The sequence below is a fragment of the Pogoniulus pusillus genome, chromosome Z (assembly GCF_015220805.1).
Source record: "Pogoniulus pusillus isolate bPogPus1 chromosome Z, bPogPus1.pri, whole genome shotgun sequence".
In the NCBI taxonomy this organism is placed as follows: Eukaryota; Metazoa; Chordata; class Aves; order Piciformes; family Lybiidae; genus Pogoniulus; species Pogoniulus pusillus.
The window spans coordinates 69,481,093-69,497,795 of NC_087309.1; the positions used below are offsets into that span (position 1 = coordinate 69,481,093).

At 39.7% G+C, this 16,703-nt stretch overlaps 1 protein-coding gene across 1 annotated transcript in view; it reads left to right on the plus strand.

The window, feature by feature from the left end:
- TRPM3 (transient receptor potential cation channel subfamily M member 3) overlaps positions 1-15,834 on the plus strand; it is a 350,032-nt gene extending 334,198 nt beyond the window's left edge. The window contains exon 25 of the mRNA XM_064140553.1: positions 7,737-15,834. Coding sequence (XP_063996623.1) covers positions 7,737-9,186 — 1,450 coding nt within the window. The 3' untranslated portion in view covers positions 9,187-15,834. The remainder of the gene's footprint in view (positions 1-7,736) is intronic.
- Positions 15,835-16,703: the final 869 nt, after the last annotated feature.

A 16,703-nucleotide genomic window follows, 5' to 3' on the forward strand; every position in this document is an offset into this window, starting at 1 on the left:
AGAACAGGGTTTGTTATTTGATTCATAGCACTGTTACCAAGAAGTATTTTAGGGCAATATCCTGTCAGATATTCATAAAACTTATGAACCATTGAAAATTCCATTCCCTGAATACTCCACTTTAACTTCAATAACAGACCTCACTTGAGTCGTCGTTGCAGTCTATTACACAGATGTAACACTCTTCTTATATGTAATCTGGCACTGTCCCTTCTGCAGCTACGCCTAAAAGGTGCTTTCTGTAGGCAATTTGGTTTTGAAATAAATATCTCCCAGGGCAGGATTAGCAGACATGCTCTATCCTTTAGTCATCTGCTTACTGAAAACAGAGTGCCTGGAACACATATTTTCTGAAAGGAGAGGAGAAGACTGGTAAGGCATAGAATGGCTTCCTCGTAAAAAATGCCAAAGTATTCCTATTCTGCTTAGTCTGGAAGGGGTGAGAGAAATGGAATGATGGAGGTCTGTATAATTATGCATGCAAGGAGAGAGTTAGTAGAAATCAATTGTTTGCTGTCTCTCCCAGAAGAAGATATAAGGGAACAAATGGATAACCTATCAGGAACGCAGGTTCATGAGTAAACAAAACTAGGAGATTTGGGGGTTTTGTTTGTTTGTTTCTGTTGTTGGTGGTTTGGGGCTCTGAGGGGTTTTATGCAGTAAGTAGGGGAATACACAAAATTCTTGAAAGCTGGTGAGGTCTAAAAGAATCTGGTTAGGTTTAGAAGAGTCTGATGACGTCAGCTAAAAGCCTACATGGGTTCAAACAGAGACTAGACAAGCTTATGGAAGGGTAATCCAGTAAGGACTACTAAGTACTTGGAGATCATATTGAACCCATGAACTTCCTGAGCAGAAAATGTTTATTGAGACTGAAGAATATAAGGAGGGAAGAATTACACACGCATCAAAGTAAGATAGTGGGCTAAACTGATCTGTGGTACAACTGAGTGCTATTTTTTCTCTTGTGTTACCATAGTCCAGTGGTCAGGGAACTAATGTGAAATCCATAGATGCAGGTGTTGAGATATGAATTATTATTATTAATATTAATCATCAGGCAGAAATACTAATAAAACTATGGAAAGTATTTACTGATATTAAATCTCACCAGAAATCTTGTTTACAAGGTATGGATGCATGGCTGTGGTTATCTACACAGGGAACAGGCCATTTAAACAATTGAGCAGAAACTAAAAATGCAAACATCAAGTTAAAGTGGACAGAGACTGGCAGCAGTAATTATGCCTCTTGCCCACTAGGGGGACTCGAGAGGAACCTTTCTGCTAAAAAGCAGCTATAGGTGGACAGCAGGAACCCTTATGAGAGACTTTCCAGGTGACATCTCCAAGCTTGCTCATGGCCAGGCTGCTTTGACAAGTGACGTGTCCCCTTGGCACGTGGCAGGCAAGCAGGGGATGTGGCTGGCCAGCAGCCTGCGGCTTGGGGTTTTCTCCAGTGCTCCAGATGGCTGCTGGTGCGCATGGAGAGGCTCAGGGGTCTGGAGCACCTCTTGTCCCTGCAGCTTTGGCATGGCAGCTGCATACTTGCTTGCTGTGAGAGGCTTTTTTAGCTGCAACCTCAGCAGCAGCCCTTCTTGTTTCTCTGGACTGTACAAGGCAAAGCAAGGCTTACCATTTTGGCCAGTATTAATAGAACTTTCCTCAGATAATAATGATCAATAGTGGAGAGGAGAACTTGAGGAGAAAGTCAATACTTTAACCTATGGAATCAAGTTTGCCCAAACATGGCCAGAGATACACACAGTCTCTAGGTATGCCACAAGGTCAGACCACTTGCAACACATGCACTTGGTTTTCCAGGACCCAGGACATGTCCAGGCAAGTCTGGGCCATGTCCAAGTCACCAGACATAGAAACTTCCCAGCCCATTGTCTAGTTTAGGGCATGTTTGGGGCTTGTCCTTCCAGGATAGGAGGCGCCAATCTCTATTGGGGTAGACTTTTCCTTTTGGTGGCTAAGAAAATAAAAAGTCTGTTTGAAGTATCTGAAAACAAGAAGTAATCCAGCTGGGATATGTCTTACCTCAGGCAGGCGCTCTAAGTTCTGTGAAACAAATGCACAACAGTCTGCCTTTGCACTCTCTGCTGGCCTGTTTTACAGGAGAGGAGCCCTTACCTCTGTTTTAAATGAACAGCTTAAAGCACCTTGTTACAGAGAAGAATTCATGACTATAAATCCTAAATGATGACAAGCACCTGAGTCCCACAGACAACCAGTTCTTTAAAAATCTATTTACCTTAGCCAAATAGTCTAATGTAGAAACCAGCATATGCCAGCTCTGTAAGAGTGACCCAGATAGCACTCCCACTGGGCGTAGCAGCCACTCTGAGACCCAAGCACACCTAGGACTTGCAACGATAAAATCCCCAGTGAATGCAGTTCTCATCTGCTATTAGTTTTTTTCTCTCCTTGCCAAACCAACTGCAGTGCTCTACCACACGAGACAAGTGTGAATACTTCAGAGATCTGAGAAGTACTTTAAAGATGTTTGAGGAATCAGAGCTAAGTAATAACACAAGTTTTAAAAAGTGGATGCTTAGGTCATTTTTCCTGCAGTTATGGACAGGCCTCAGAGTGTTCCAAATCTAAAATACCAAACATCTATTTTGTAACCTGTGGAATATGCAAATATTTAAAATCCAGATCTGCATTTTATCATTTCTGTGGGGAGACATAAAGCAAAGAAATCAGAGAAGATGCAAGACTACAGAGTTTCTTCTTCAATGTCCAGTCATTAGTCTGTAGCAGCAGACAAAGAGAAATACCTACACCATGGCCATAACATACCAGATTAATCATCTGTTCAACTATTACAGCTTTATATGGTGCAAAATTTAATCAGAAATCTTTGCAAATGTCAATGAAGCTTCCCCTAAAGACCTTCTATTTGCAGAAAGCTGTGGAAGCTGTTAGGCTCAATGAGAAGGAAGGGCTGGGACAAGTCATGTGTGACATACCTGCACCTGGACCTGGACTGCTCATTGCCTTCCTGCTCAAGATACACTCACCTCTTGATTCAGCAGTTCCTACTTGCAGACAGATTCATCAGAGTGTCCCAAGTCCTACTGGAGGAAGAACAGTTGCACATTATAGGTGCAAAGCCAAGTACACCTGAAGAAGGGAGCAGGAGGCTGAAAGGGAAATGGGAGGTGGGAAACAGAATCTTGCTCAGCCTAGGTTAGGAATAGACAGGTTAGGAATCCAGGAACACAGAACAAAAAGAGATCCTGTCTCTGCTTCATTGACGTGGGTGTAAATAAACATTTTCACTTAAGTGGTCTCTGGCTGTGATGGGTCAGGACCACAGCATCTTGTCTGACTCTTCTAAAACAGGCAGCAGTTTATACTCTCACCTAGGAAAAGTCAATCCTGTGGGGCCTGTCTTGATTCAGCAATCACCTTACTTTTCTTGTAACAATTACAGATGTGTCCAGATTTGATGTCCTCACACAAAATGTCTCCTTGACTTGATCCTTTCATATTCAGAAGTTAAAAAAAAGAATTCACACATTTGTTCTCCCCTGGCACCAGGTACTAAATAACTCAGAGGAGTAACCCACTACATAGGATCTCATACAGGCACTTGGAAGTAGCAGTAGTTTAGTGATACACATAAGAGAAGTAATTGACTATGCAGAAAAATACAAAGCAGTACTAAGCTGTAAGGTGTTTCCATTAACTAGGCAAATCTTACTGAATCTTCTGGAAACCTATGAGGAAAGCAAAGTTGAAGAATCTACAGCAGAATCACAACTTTTCCTGGAGATCCTTCCTTTCTAGTGACTGTGAAACTTTCAGTGGCACATTTTGACCAGTTCAGAGACATGCATAGTATAATAATCGTTTTTATTGATCTGGCGTGAAGTCACTTAAACAGTCTCCTTGGTAGGAATTCTTTTCATATGCACAGATCTCAACTCTTTCAAACCCAATGCAAACCCAATCCCAAAGGAGCAGGATTGCATCCTAACATTTAAAAAAGCAGATAAACTGGTTAGAGTAGATACTAAGTCATCTTTGGTACTACATGGTGTACAGTACCTTCATGCTTTACAGTCCAATGTGCAATGCATGCAATGACACTAACAACATTTGTGTGAACGAAGATGTGTTATCCAGATCTCAGAAATGGTCAGCTGAAGCACACAGAAATAGGCTTGGGTTGGTAAAAGGGCCACTGGTGAGATTTGGGTACATGCAGAGTGACAGCAGGAAGTTCAGTTTGTGAATCCAATGGCATCTCCCTATGGTCACAAAGACAGACCACTAAGTGGTCTTAGGCTCCAGACAGGAACACAGCCAGGACAGCCCAGCCTCCTCAGCTTAAAGAAACCACTGCACTTGGAAAAACTGGCTGGCCTCTTGCATCAGCACTGCTTTACAAAATTATGTCAGGCCAAGTACCCACAACCTGTTACAGGCTTGGGAAATGCTGCCTACGTCTTGAGTAAAACCATTCTACCATCACCTGTACAAGCAGAGTGGAAACCCCTGTAAATGCCTTTCAGTGCCTACACTCTTTGCGGCAGCTTGAAAGGATTTTGAAGTATACATTATGCTTTTTAAATGGACATAGATCCACAAAGGGGCTTGTGAAGCTAATTCTGGCACTCAATTAAGAGGTCTACTTCTGAAAAGATTGCCTTGCTCTCATTAAATCATTACTTCGATTAAACTATTGATGAACTCATGTGCAAAGGTTAAAAATAAATATAGCCAAAATGAATGGCAGCCAAAGCCCTTACCTCCCAAATTATAATTAAAAAAGGTTCATCAGAGGTAATATAAAGGCTTTGCCAGGTTCCCAGTTATGACCTTCCATTTTTTCCCTAGTTACTGAATATTGCCCTAAGAGCAAGTTGTTTTCACCATTAGAACTTTTGTAAGCTTCAGCAGAACACAGCTGGTGCACATTTTACATGTAGCATCCTCTTTTTCTGTTCTCATTCCCATCTGTTGGATGGCTTGGCACCTTCTCATACTTTGGATAAATCTTGCTGCAAGGAAAAGCACAGGTGCAATGGAGACATCGTATATGGATACTGTGATATTTGTCAAAGGGTTTAAGATTATCTTCAATACACATGGGAAAACAAAAACCCAAAGCAAAACTTGGCCGTTCTTATTTTGAAATACTGTTTTAATTCAAAACTGTTCCTGAATGAAATACAGCTCTGGCTGTCTGCTCACTGAGTGCAAGAACAATACAAGGAAATAGAAAACTCCATTTACTAATACATTTTAAGGACCAGATTGTGACTGCATTTTTCCAGAACATGTCCTCTGGTGTCCAAGTGCTCGGCAGATGTGATTTTATGATATTTCTACTAAGAGTGCTGTTCTGTGTGATGAATTACTACAGAACTGAACATCGGTTTAATGTAAGGGAACATCACCAATCAAAAGAATGCATTTTTGTTAAAAAATTTGGGAATGGCTATATGCAAAATATATAACAAAAGGTGAGTAGATTGGTAATAGCTTTGGATTTGAAGGAGACCATAATCACTCAAGCTTTATTTCTGTGAATAAATGTATGTAGTCAGGGCCCTCCCCATGTAAATATGCATTCCTCACAAACCTTTTATCCCTGGTTTTTGAATCTAGACCACACTACCTCTTGAGCTGCTATATATCCCACTACTAACAATGCAATCACATCTGTGATTACTTCCATAGCGACCAAAAGACCATGTAATTCAAAAGTTTCTGTGTCTTGGCCAGCAATATCATCAGTTTTACACCTTGTGCCTCAGGAAGTAGCTAATGATCACGTTCAGGGAAGGCAAGACAAATGTATGAAGACGTACCAGCAAGGCATGACTCTAGATTCTTCTTGGGATGCATTAGTTGTGTTCTATAGCATTGCATAGCCCTCACATGAATGCAGGATTCGAAACATTTCACTATGCACCGTCCTACTCGTATAAATATGTAACCACATGCACTAATTCATCTGGCCATGTTTCTATTGTACAACTCAAGACTATTCAGCTATCTCTAGAGAACATTATTAATTCAGTCTACTGTTCTCTTCCTTGAGTCTCCTTTTCTTGAGTCTTCTCAAGTGTCCTTCAGTCTCCTTGAGTCTTGAAACTCCTCTCCTCGAGTCTCATTGAGTCTCCTCTCCTTCAGTATCTTCTCCTCTCCTTGAGTCTCCTGCCCTTGAGTCTCCTCAAGTCTCCCCAAGTCTTCTCAAGTCTCCTTTCCTTGAGTCTCCTTGAAAGTTGCTGTTAGTCATCACCACAAGGCAGCCAGACCTCAGTATTTTACTGGCTACAGTTCTGTGCATTAGCTAACAAGGTGTTAATGCTGGCTAACATTCTTTCATTGCTAAAATAAGGCTTCCTTCTGGCAAGCAAGAGCTTTGTGGTGTTGCCAGCTCCATATCATTCATCCTGTTGACAATCAGCTAGCAGTTGTAGATGATTCTAGCGATGACTGACAGGGCACCTATTAATGTTTGAGTATGAATTGCACTAACAGGCAGAGAGTAAGAGCCTTGTGAAGAGTGGAAACCCTGCCACTTGGTATTTGCCACTTCTCCATTCCTTCTTCAGTGTCTGCGGGAACGGACAAACCCAGAAATGTAGACTTAAAAATAAGACAAAGAAAACTATGTAAATGAGTTGCTTTTAATACTTTTTTTTTGGCAGATAATAGAGGTCCCAGGTATACCTTAGGGGCTACAACCTGAGGAAGTGATTACAAGAAATTTCATAAGTGCTAAAGGTAATTTCATTGTGTAAAACAAGAGGTCTCTGTATAAATTCTCCAGCAGAGACATTCTGGAAGCCAGAAAGTAAAGCCTTACAATTAAAAAAAATAATAAAATTAAAAATTAGACAGCTGTTCAGTGTAGAACAGCTACACTCAAACTTAAATTAGGATCACACATTCAATTATTTCCTGTTAATACTTTCACCTAACTTTTCTTTATATAAAATGATAGGCAGGTAATAAATAACTTTTAAATCCACCATCTCCATCTCTAAACTGTTTACAGAGGCTACCTAAAGCACAATTACAGTAATGAATCTATCTTAGTGTATGTGCCCTAGCGCAGGCTCTATTTGGGTTGATAGGTCTTCTACTCCCTGCAGTGTCCATGCACACCTTACTTGATATTACCTAAAATCAGTACACCTTTCTATATACCTCATTTAAAAATTAATCAGAGAATGAAGAAATTACCTTATTAGGTCCATATAAGCCTGGTTGGGGTAAATGTGGGGAGAATACTAGAAAGGGAAAAAAAAAGGCATGTTACCCCCTTTATGTGGCATATTGCCCACTTCCCTTCATTTACTTCTCCAGTTGGCTGCAGTGCTGTTGTCTGTGGCACAAGTGCAATGAACTGGGTTGTGGTACCTGCTGTAAGTGTGATTCATTCTAATTAGAAATCTTGGCAGCAGAGAGGCAGTACATCATAATAACATTTCTGTAATAACCCCTGTCCCAGGGAAGCACACAAAAAATGCCATTTAGATTACACAGCAGACACTCCTAGTTTAACTCACTGGAGCACTTTGCTGAGCAAGAGGCATTTGTTTGCTGAACCTCTTTTAGCAGAGTTTTAACACATATAAGGTGGTGGGGACTGGATTTGAATTTTAAGACTTACTTCTTCCCATTTGCTCTGGTGACCTATTTGCTGAATATCACTGCTCTGTAGGAATTTTTAAAAACTGTTTACTTCATTCCTTTTTTAAGGGTAGAGAACATGGCCATGAGACTGGAAGAAGTGAATGAGAGAGAGCACTGCATGAAGGCCTCTTTGCAGACTGTTGACATCAGGCTAGCTCAGCTGGAAGACATGATGGGACGAATGGTGACTGCCTTAGAAAAACTGACCGGCATAGAGAGAGGTGAGGTGACCAAGATACGATCCAGGACCTCATCTGACTGTACTGATGCAGCCTACATCGTGAGGCAGAGTAGTTTCAATAGTCAGGAAGGAAATACTTACAAGCTTCAAGAGAACATAGATCCCATGGGAGAGGAGTCCATGTCTCCAACATCTCCTACAATCACACCCCGCATGCGAAGCCACTCTTTTTATGCAACAAATATGAAGGATAAATGTGGGTTGGAAAAGCTTGAAAGCATCTTTAAGGAGAGATCTCCAAGCCTGCATCGGGCTACCAGTTCCCACTCGATAGCAAAAGAAGGAAAGGCTCCCTTAGCCCCTACCAGCACTTTGTCAATTGCCCCAAACTCCAGAAGGCCTTCATCTTGCATAGACATCTACGTTTCTGCTATGGATGAGATGCACTCTGACACAGAGCCACTTGACAGCTCCATAAATATTCTTGGTACCGGAGATACAGCTCTGCAGGCTCACATAACCTCTTCCATTTTAGCAAACAGTGCATACATTAGCAGTACACCTGGTGAAAAAATTTCTGGCAGGAGTCTTGATTATGAAGAAACCTCTGGAATAGAAACAAGAGCATTTTCCTCAGACTATTCACAAATCACAGACTGCCAAATCCCCTGGGATTCAGACCCTCCCTTGTATCATACTTTAGAGCGATCTAAAAGCAGTCGTTATCTGGCTACAACTCCATTTATTCTGGAAGAAACACCAATTGTGAAATCTCACAGTTTTATGTTCTCTCCATCTCGAAGCTACTTCAGCAGCCTTGGTGTCCCAGTCAAAACAGCAGAATACACAAGTATTACTGACTGCATAGACACGAGGTGTGTGAGTGCTCCCCAGGCCATCGCAGAGAGAGACAGTTTCCCTGGAAGTCTCGGGGGCAAAGCGGAGGACTTGGGATGCTGCCATCCAGAGAGAGAGGCTGAACTAAGTCATCCAAGCTCTGATCATGAGGATACTGAGGCCAAAGACAAGAAGGGAATCCCCTTATCTCCTCAAGATGGCAATGCTACAAGAACTTTGGCCAACAGCATCCCACTTCCAAAAATAGAGCGGGCCAACAGCTACTCTGCAGAGGATTCCAACATGTTGCATGCACAGCACACACGGAAGAGCTACTCCATCAGTGACAAACTTGACAGACAGCGAAACACAACAAGCCTGCGAAACCCTTTCCAGAGGAGTAAGTCCTCAAGGCCAGAGACCAGAGGGGACAATCTGTCCATGAGGAGACTGTCAAGAACAGGAGCTTTCCGCAGCTTTGAAAGCAAGCACAGCTAGGCCTAGACAAAGCTCTTCAGCAGCCTAAGAGTTGTCAGTTCTCCAGTCCATTCTTCTTAGCAGAATTAAAAATACCCTGATGACACCTCCTGTCAGCTTCACTGGAATTAGCCACTGGTCAAGGAAGCACATTATCAGTCCCAGTGTCACACACTGAGCTACTGCATCTGACCCAGCTGACATTTGCACTTTAGAAAAAAAGGAGGGATGAAAACTTTACAAAGACTTCAGTGAACAACAGGAATATCAAGCCCCCATTAAGAAGTCAAAATAAGTATATGAGTAGATTGAGAAATCTGCCTTTTACTAGAAGGCATCCTAAGACATTTGATCATATATTCTAAGTTTTTAGGTTGCAGAAATTAACTGGCAAAAAAAAAAAAAGAGCAGTACAAATTAGATATTCTAAAGTTCAATCACAACTTCTCTTTCATCTGTTTCACCACTGTGGTGACTGACAAAAAGCATTTGTTATTTTTGTAGGAACTGGCAGTAAACAAACCAAAAGTCTCCCAAATGTCCTGCATCCCACACCTGTGGAATGAAGAAAGATGATCATGATAACAATCATAACATTCACTTGTCTCTTTTTGTATAAACTCCTAGCACCATAAAATGTTTATATTTTCAAGAACAGAAAGGGAAATTAAAAACCTTTTGTACTGCAACTTAAATGGAGGAAGAATTAATGTTAAAATATCAAGTGATTTCCTGTATGAAAACAGGCATTCTAGATTCTAGCACAACTGAGCAAGCTCAGGATGAATGTAATTAAGCAGAATAGTATGTATTTATTTTTTTATCACATTTGTCATCAACATGTTGTCTCATTAAAGCAAAAGATGTGATGGAATAGTAAGAAGAAGGTGCACAGTAATATTGTCAGCTTCTCACTGATCCATTTTATTACATATAAAAATGGAGATTTATCTACCAGGCTCTTCTTGCTGTTCCATTTGAGCTGCCAATTTTTCACATCATTCTCTCACCTAAAAATATGCACCTTATTTTTTTTCCCCAAAAATAGTTCAAAGTGTATGAGATTTATGAAGCAATCTGAATCCTGATTAATGCAATTAGACTGAAGTTGCTTAAGGGAAATGTTCTTGGCAGAGGACTGGAAAACGCTATAAAGTATATGTGCTTTCAAAGTAAGCTAAAGAACTAAAGCAAACCTGCAGGTGTCTCTAAACAGCAAAAGCCATCAGTTATGGCTAGGCTTCTACCCTTCAGCAGTGTCACACAACATGCATTTTTTTAGGAGGAAAGTATCTGAATGGTAGTACAATTAGGGGTTTTGGTTGAAGACAGTCATAACTGCACTCCACCTACATTCCCAAGGCTCCACAATGTCAACTAAAGTTTCAGACTTCTCACAAGAAGGTATCACTGTGGTCACTGGTGGAAGGGCATGCAGAAGACAGGAAAAGCGTGGAGGAGCATAAACTGCAACTGGATCAAAACTTCACTTTCTTTATCAAGGCACCACAACTAAAAATTAAAACGTCTAAAACGTCTCTACAATGACCAACACCTGTGTAGAACCAGCTCCTTTTTGTTACTAAAAGCAAACACATGCAAGTGGGGTACATCCTGTTACTTAAATAGGAATTACCTTCCAAATCTGTAAGGCAGCTTTGAAAATGCAGACTGATATTTTCTCACTGGGATCTCACTCTGGGAGACTCAGAGTACATTATGAGAGCTAAAGCTGAAAGGCATCAAATTGAGACATAAAAATAATCATGAGCCTCAAGAAAAGAAGCAAGTAGATACCAAGTCACTCCGTGGGAAAGTTCAGGAAATAATGAAATGCAGCTTGGGGACTATAAGCACAATATGTTTCATAACTTCCTGAACCAATTTGTTCGTTGCTTTCTTCTATTTGATCAGGCTTTCAATGAGCTGAACTCCACCAAGACACCGTGTTTATGCAATTGCCTTGCAGTCCATGTGCAGCGTTATGGTCACATGGCAACACCAAGAAAGGTCAGAGTCCTTTCTGTGCATTATGAAGCATGCTCTTGACAGGCTGATTGTTGAACAATAGCAAAACGCCCAAGGGCAAAGGAACTTGTGTTAAACAATCTGCTTCAAATGTGCCAACTTCTGTTAGCAGCCTTCTCCTAAGGCTTCTCCAAATCTATCTATCCTTGGTGAGTAGAGGGGGATATTCTCACTTTGTTTCCTTTGTTACTTTTGCGAATGTCTGCTGAAACTGTTTGTGGACTCTTCCACCTTCACCATATTACTGGCTTACTGTAGAGAAACTTCAGACTCATCAGAAATTCCTCAACAGTGCTTAGTGAATTAGTTCAAGGCATAGGGCTCTCCTCTGGGGTAGATTTCATTGCTTTATTTGTCAGGGTAAAGGAATTTGCCAAACCCAGAAGCTGTATAAATGTGTAGGATACAGCACTTTATTGATCTGGAGCACACATTCCAGGTAAAATGAAACAGGACACTTTATTTACCTCTTAACATTTGCCATTATATATAAAATGTACATTCAGATGTTAAAAGCGTGATTGCAAGATGTCAGAACACTACTTCTCCTGAATGTTTCCCATTTATTCTACAATGTGGTGTCTATAGGATATATTATGATGGATGTTATTTTGTCCTCACTTATTTTTAACACGCTGCATCAAACTGCTCCTTTTTCTGTTTGATGGGGTAAGGCTCCTTGCAATGGGACCAGATTTCCCACTCCAAACGTTATGACCGTTTTGTGAGAGCAGAAATCTTATCATCCATCATCATGTAGCTATAGCATGTGCCATGAGACATACTCTGTATCAAAGCATAGCTTATGAAATATGTACACACACATATATACATATCTTCCATATATAGAGCAGTATAGTTGTGACATGTGGTAATATCAATGAACGTTACAAGACAATTTTAATATCACATTTCAAGGTCTTGTTTGTCAGTCTGTAACATTCAATAAAATAGCCCATGTTGCATCAAGCATTAAGCTCCGCTCTCCAGTTATTAGCTTACATATGGAATATGCATTTCTGGTCACAGTGTGTGCAAGTTTTTGTATGTCCCACACATTTCTTTGTATAGGTCCACTTAAATGTCTGTATGAGCTGATGTGTAAACCTCTAATGAGCTACTGTGGGCAGTGACAGGTGAGTTGTGATAGTGCGAGAGATGAACTGGCATGTTATGCAAAAGATAATCAGATTTAACAATATTTTGAAACAACTGAACTTAGCTGTTTGTTTACATTTGCTGGCCAACTGAGGAAGGGGTGTACAGTATTTTATAAGTATTTTCCTATAGTAATTGGTTCTGTTGTTTCCAGTTTAAGTGATGCTATTCTACAGTCGGGGTATACACTTGTCCTAGGTATTGGATTATAGCACATTAATCTTTCATAATAACAGTGTGATATGACTGAAGTAGTTTCTCCTCCTTACAGTCCAGTCCTTTTTTGTGTCAATGAAAATGCATGCATTGTTCCATGAGTTTCTTTGGGGTACTATGAGACTTAACATTTTGCTATTGCCTGCCTGTAAAGATGAATCCAGTTAGGAATGAATTCAAGCTTTTGGATGTTTACATTATTTCCATTACATTTGATCTTCAGCACAGTCAGTGATTTTTAAATTATTTTTAAATGACAGCTGTATTTTATGAAATTGAAATATTCAACACTAAATGCGAACCTACAGCAGCACTCAGACATTTGGCTCTCTCTTTTTTTTGGAAGAGATAAGGTGCTACATTATTGTTCTTAGCACAAGTGCCAGTTAACAAATGGCAGTGAGGGGATAAGTTGAAAATATAATCGAAAACCAAAACATCCATTCATCCACATAAGGAAATCCCTCCAGGTTGGAGAAATAGATTGATTTTTTTTTTTTCTTTTCTTTCTCCTTTTTTTAATTTTCAATTTATAGATTTTTTTGGTAAAAAAAAAATTTGAAAAAACCAACTGATTTGTACCTTTTGTGGAATGGATAGCCTTTTGTCAGGGGATAAATATCTTAGTTAGGTATATTTTTTGTATGAGAAGAAAATTATTTGTTTCTTAGAAACTGTCAGCACATGGAAAATGCAACTACGCAACTGCTCAAAAAAGTGCTGGTAGCAGCACACAGCTTTAGTCCAATAACTGCAGTTGGAGCAAACACGTACCTGTCCTGGGAGCAGAAATTATCAAAGATGTTAGTTTAGAGCAAGCCAGTGAAACAAAACTATCTATAAACCCATGGTGCAGAAATGCTCAAAATAAGCATATATGTCTTATTATGTTGCTCAGGTTACGTACTTAAGAGGATTTGATAATCACCAGAAAGGAAGATGTGACCTGGTTATTCCTGGATTTTCATAGGAAGCCTTAAGTAGTTGAGATGCCTCCCCCACCCTTAAAAATAATAGTATATTTTCATTTATATATATATATATATATATATATATATATATATAGATATAGATATATGCACAGTTGTTTCAACAAAGGCCACGTTTTCAGCTTGCTTAAAATATCCCACTTATAGATCACTTTCTTCAAAGCTTCCTGGCATTTATTTTCCCTCATTCACTTCAAACAACAGCACAGTCCAAATGAGATAGAAGTTAAGCATTGGGGTGTTTGCTTACCTAATGAAAACCTTCATTCCTCTAGATGGGATTCACTGGCCTTGCTGCACCATGGATATAAAAGCAGTAGTGTTGAATGAAGAGGGACTGAGTTTCTGCACCTCAGTGAGAGTTTTCCTGGCCCATAGCCAATCACAGGGTCATCACAGGCTCTTCTCCAGCACTGACTACAACTATGGTCTTAATGATGCTGATGCAGATCTGCAGAAAAATCCTCTGATTTAACATACTGCTCTGACATTTGTTAGAGAATGGATTTGTTCTGCATTTCTAAGTCTGTATTACTTTGAGTCGTGGCACAGATTATCCTAAATCACCATCAAGTGGGAAGTGTAATGATTGAACCATTGAGCCCAACTGGTTGTGAAACACTGTCTAACCTTCTCATTTTTACAGTATGTTTTCAAATCTCTTGTAGAGCCTTCTTTTAAACAGTTATTAGGGGGGGAAATGTTTGATTATTAAATTGCTGTTGTTTCTGCTTCAGGGAAATGGTAAAGAACTCTTGTTTATTTTAGTGTTTGGTGGGGAAGGGACAGAATTGAGAATTGGCTGGGAAATACAACTTCATGCCTGCACAAGAGTAAATTCTATTAAAGTTACATCCTTCTTCCACCACTGCAGTTGTTGTACACGAGGAGAGTCTATATGCTGCTACTGCTGTCTGGAACAGTGTTTGCAATATACTATACTAATAGCTATTTAATCATTTGTTATTTGGGCTATCATTTGTAAGTGTGTAACAATCATTTATAAAGGGAGAAAAATTATTAAAATGTCATTTTAAAGAAATTCCTACTAATATGACGATTTTCAAATATGATTTGTCTAAGTGTATATCACTAGGGAAAACAGTCCTTTTGCAAAGGTCTACTGGATTCATGATGCACTTTTAGACTGTGTTTAGATATGTAATAAAAAACAGAAGCTGGCAATTACTACAGTAGAACTTTCTGAAATTTCTGTAACAACTGTTTTGAAATAAAAAAAAAAAAAAAAAGACAAGAAAAAAAAAAGGTAGTTCAAAAAATCTGTTTTTACCAGAGCATTTATTTACCTTTCTTTGCTTTCAAAGCGATAAAACAATAAAGCAACTGCTTTTCTCTAAGGTCTCTCACTGCTCCAGTTCTAACTTCACAGCTTTAAAGAAAACCAAAGTTTACAGTATTGCACACAATGCTTTCAATTTTGTTAGTTATTTCTAACTCTGAGATCAGGAGTCATTCAGGTGTCCCTTGTTCTGTCCAGTATGACCTCACATGGAACTGAGACAGACATTATTCTCAGTGTTTTTCTTTAAAAGGGGAGAAGAGTTTCTTTTGCTTGTGGCTAACATTCCAGTAAGAGTGGACACATAAGTACTGACTACAGATCTTCTCTAAATTGCTTCAGAGACACTGGAGGAAGCATGCTCCTTGCGTATGCCCGTCTCCCCATACTGGTGCCGTTTGCTGGCTCCCATAGCTAAAGGAGGTTTGTTAAAACCAAAGGGCACTAAGTACCACACTAGTACCTGTGACTTCCTCTGAATTGTTATCTGACCTTCCTCAAGGAAGAAGTTACTGTCTCTTTCTGCATCACAAAAATAATAGGGAAATAAAAAGGCACTGACCCAAAAATAAGCCAAGATCAGGATTTGCTACCTCCACAAGTCAGCATTCAATGAGATAATACCATCTTTTATCTAAATAAAGAAGAAATACAACAAACAAGTATCTGTTTCAATAAGAATGGTGTCAGCTACTCAAAAGAGTTGTGTAAAGATCAGTCACACTTCTGGAGACTAATGTTTCTGTTTGAATAAGAACGATATCAGCTACTCAAAAGAGTTGTGCAAAGGTCAGTCACGCTTCAGGACAGGAATGTTTCAGAGAGGTGTTCCTTATTTCAGATTTCTGAGAAGAAAATGCTAAATTCCTTAATCAGAATTTATTTAACACTTTCTCGGGTACTGCCACTAATTGAAGACTACTGGAGCTCTGAAGCTTTAAAAAAAAAAATTTAAAATAAATAACTAACTCTGTGCCACATGGTTGTCATTACGCTTCTTTCCTGGTAACAGTTTTCCTATTTCTGGTCTTCCTGGAATTTTTCACTGTAACAAACTTCACCTAAATTCAGTCAATTAGTAAGTGCTGGGGAAAAAAAGCAACTTCACCAGTCTTGGATTTCACTCATATGAGCTGCTGTCTTGTAGCCTTTAGGGCAGCAGTCAAGTCTCTTTTAATATCATTAGTGCATGATGGCAAAGAACTCCATTTAATGTTGACCATGGCATTCAACGCTGATTCGTTATCTTCACAACTGAATACAGACAGAACTTAGCGTTATGGCAACCCTCCCTGTCTTTGCACATCAAGCTCTAAGTTCTCCCTGTTTGTATTTATGGAACAACAAAAAAGTCACAAATCCCCAGGATTTCATTATTTGGACATTTCCAATTGACTGATTGCATGCATAGTTCTTGTATATTTGGATTATAAAACTTTTGGGAGGTAATAATGACAAGCATTATCTGAGAGAAGGTTACTGCACTGCGGTTATGTGACAGAACAGGAGTAGCCCATGACTATAGAGAAGTATGAGTAGAAAAAGAACAGCTATGAGAAGATCTGCCTTTGTTAGTCTGGTTATCAAAACAAGAAGTTCAACAGCTGTCCAGACTGATATACTCCTAACGGTTTCTACAATTTTCTGCTACACCTTTCCTCACTTAAGCATCTAGCCAAATGTTAAACAATAACATGCACACCACTGAATTGGCCTGCGGCGCTGACAGAATTATCCTCCAAAAATATTCCAGTGTTTTCTGTTTGGTGTGCAATGTGAGAATGTTTTTAACAAGCTTGGGAAAATGACATATCAAGCAAGGCTCTAAGGACAGTGCTGAAAACATT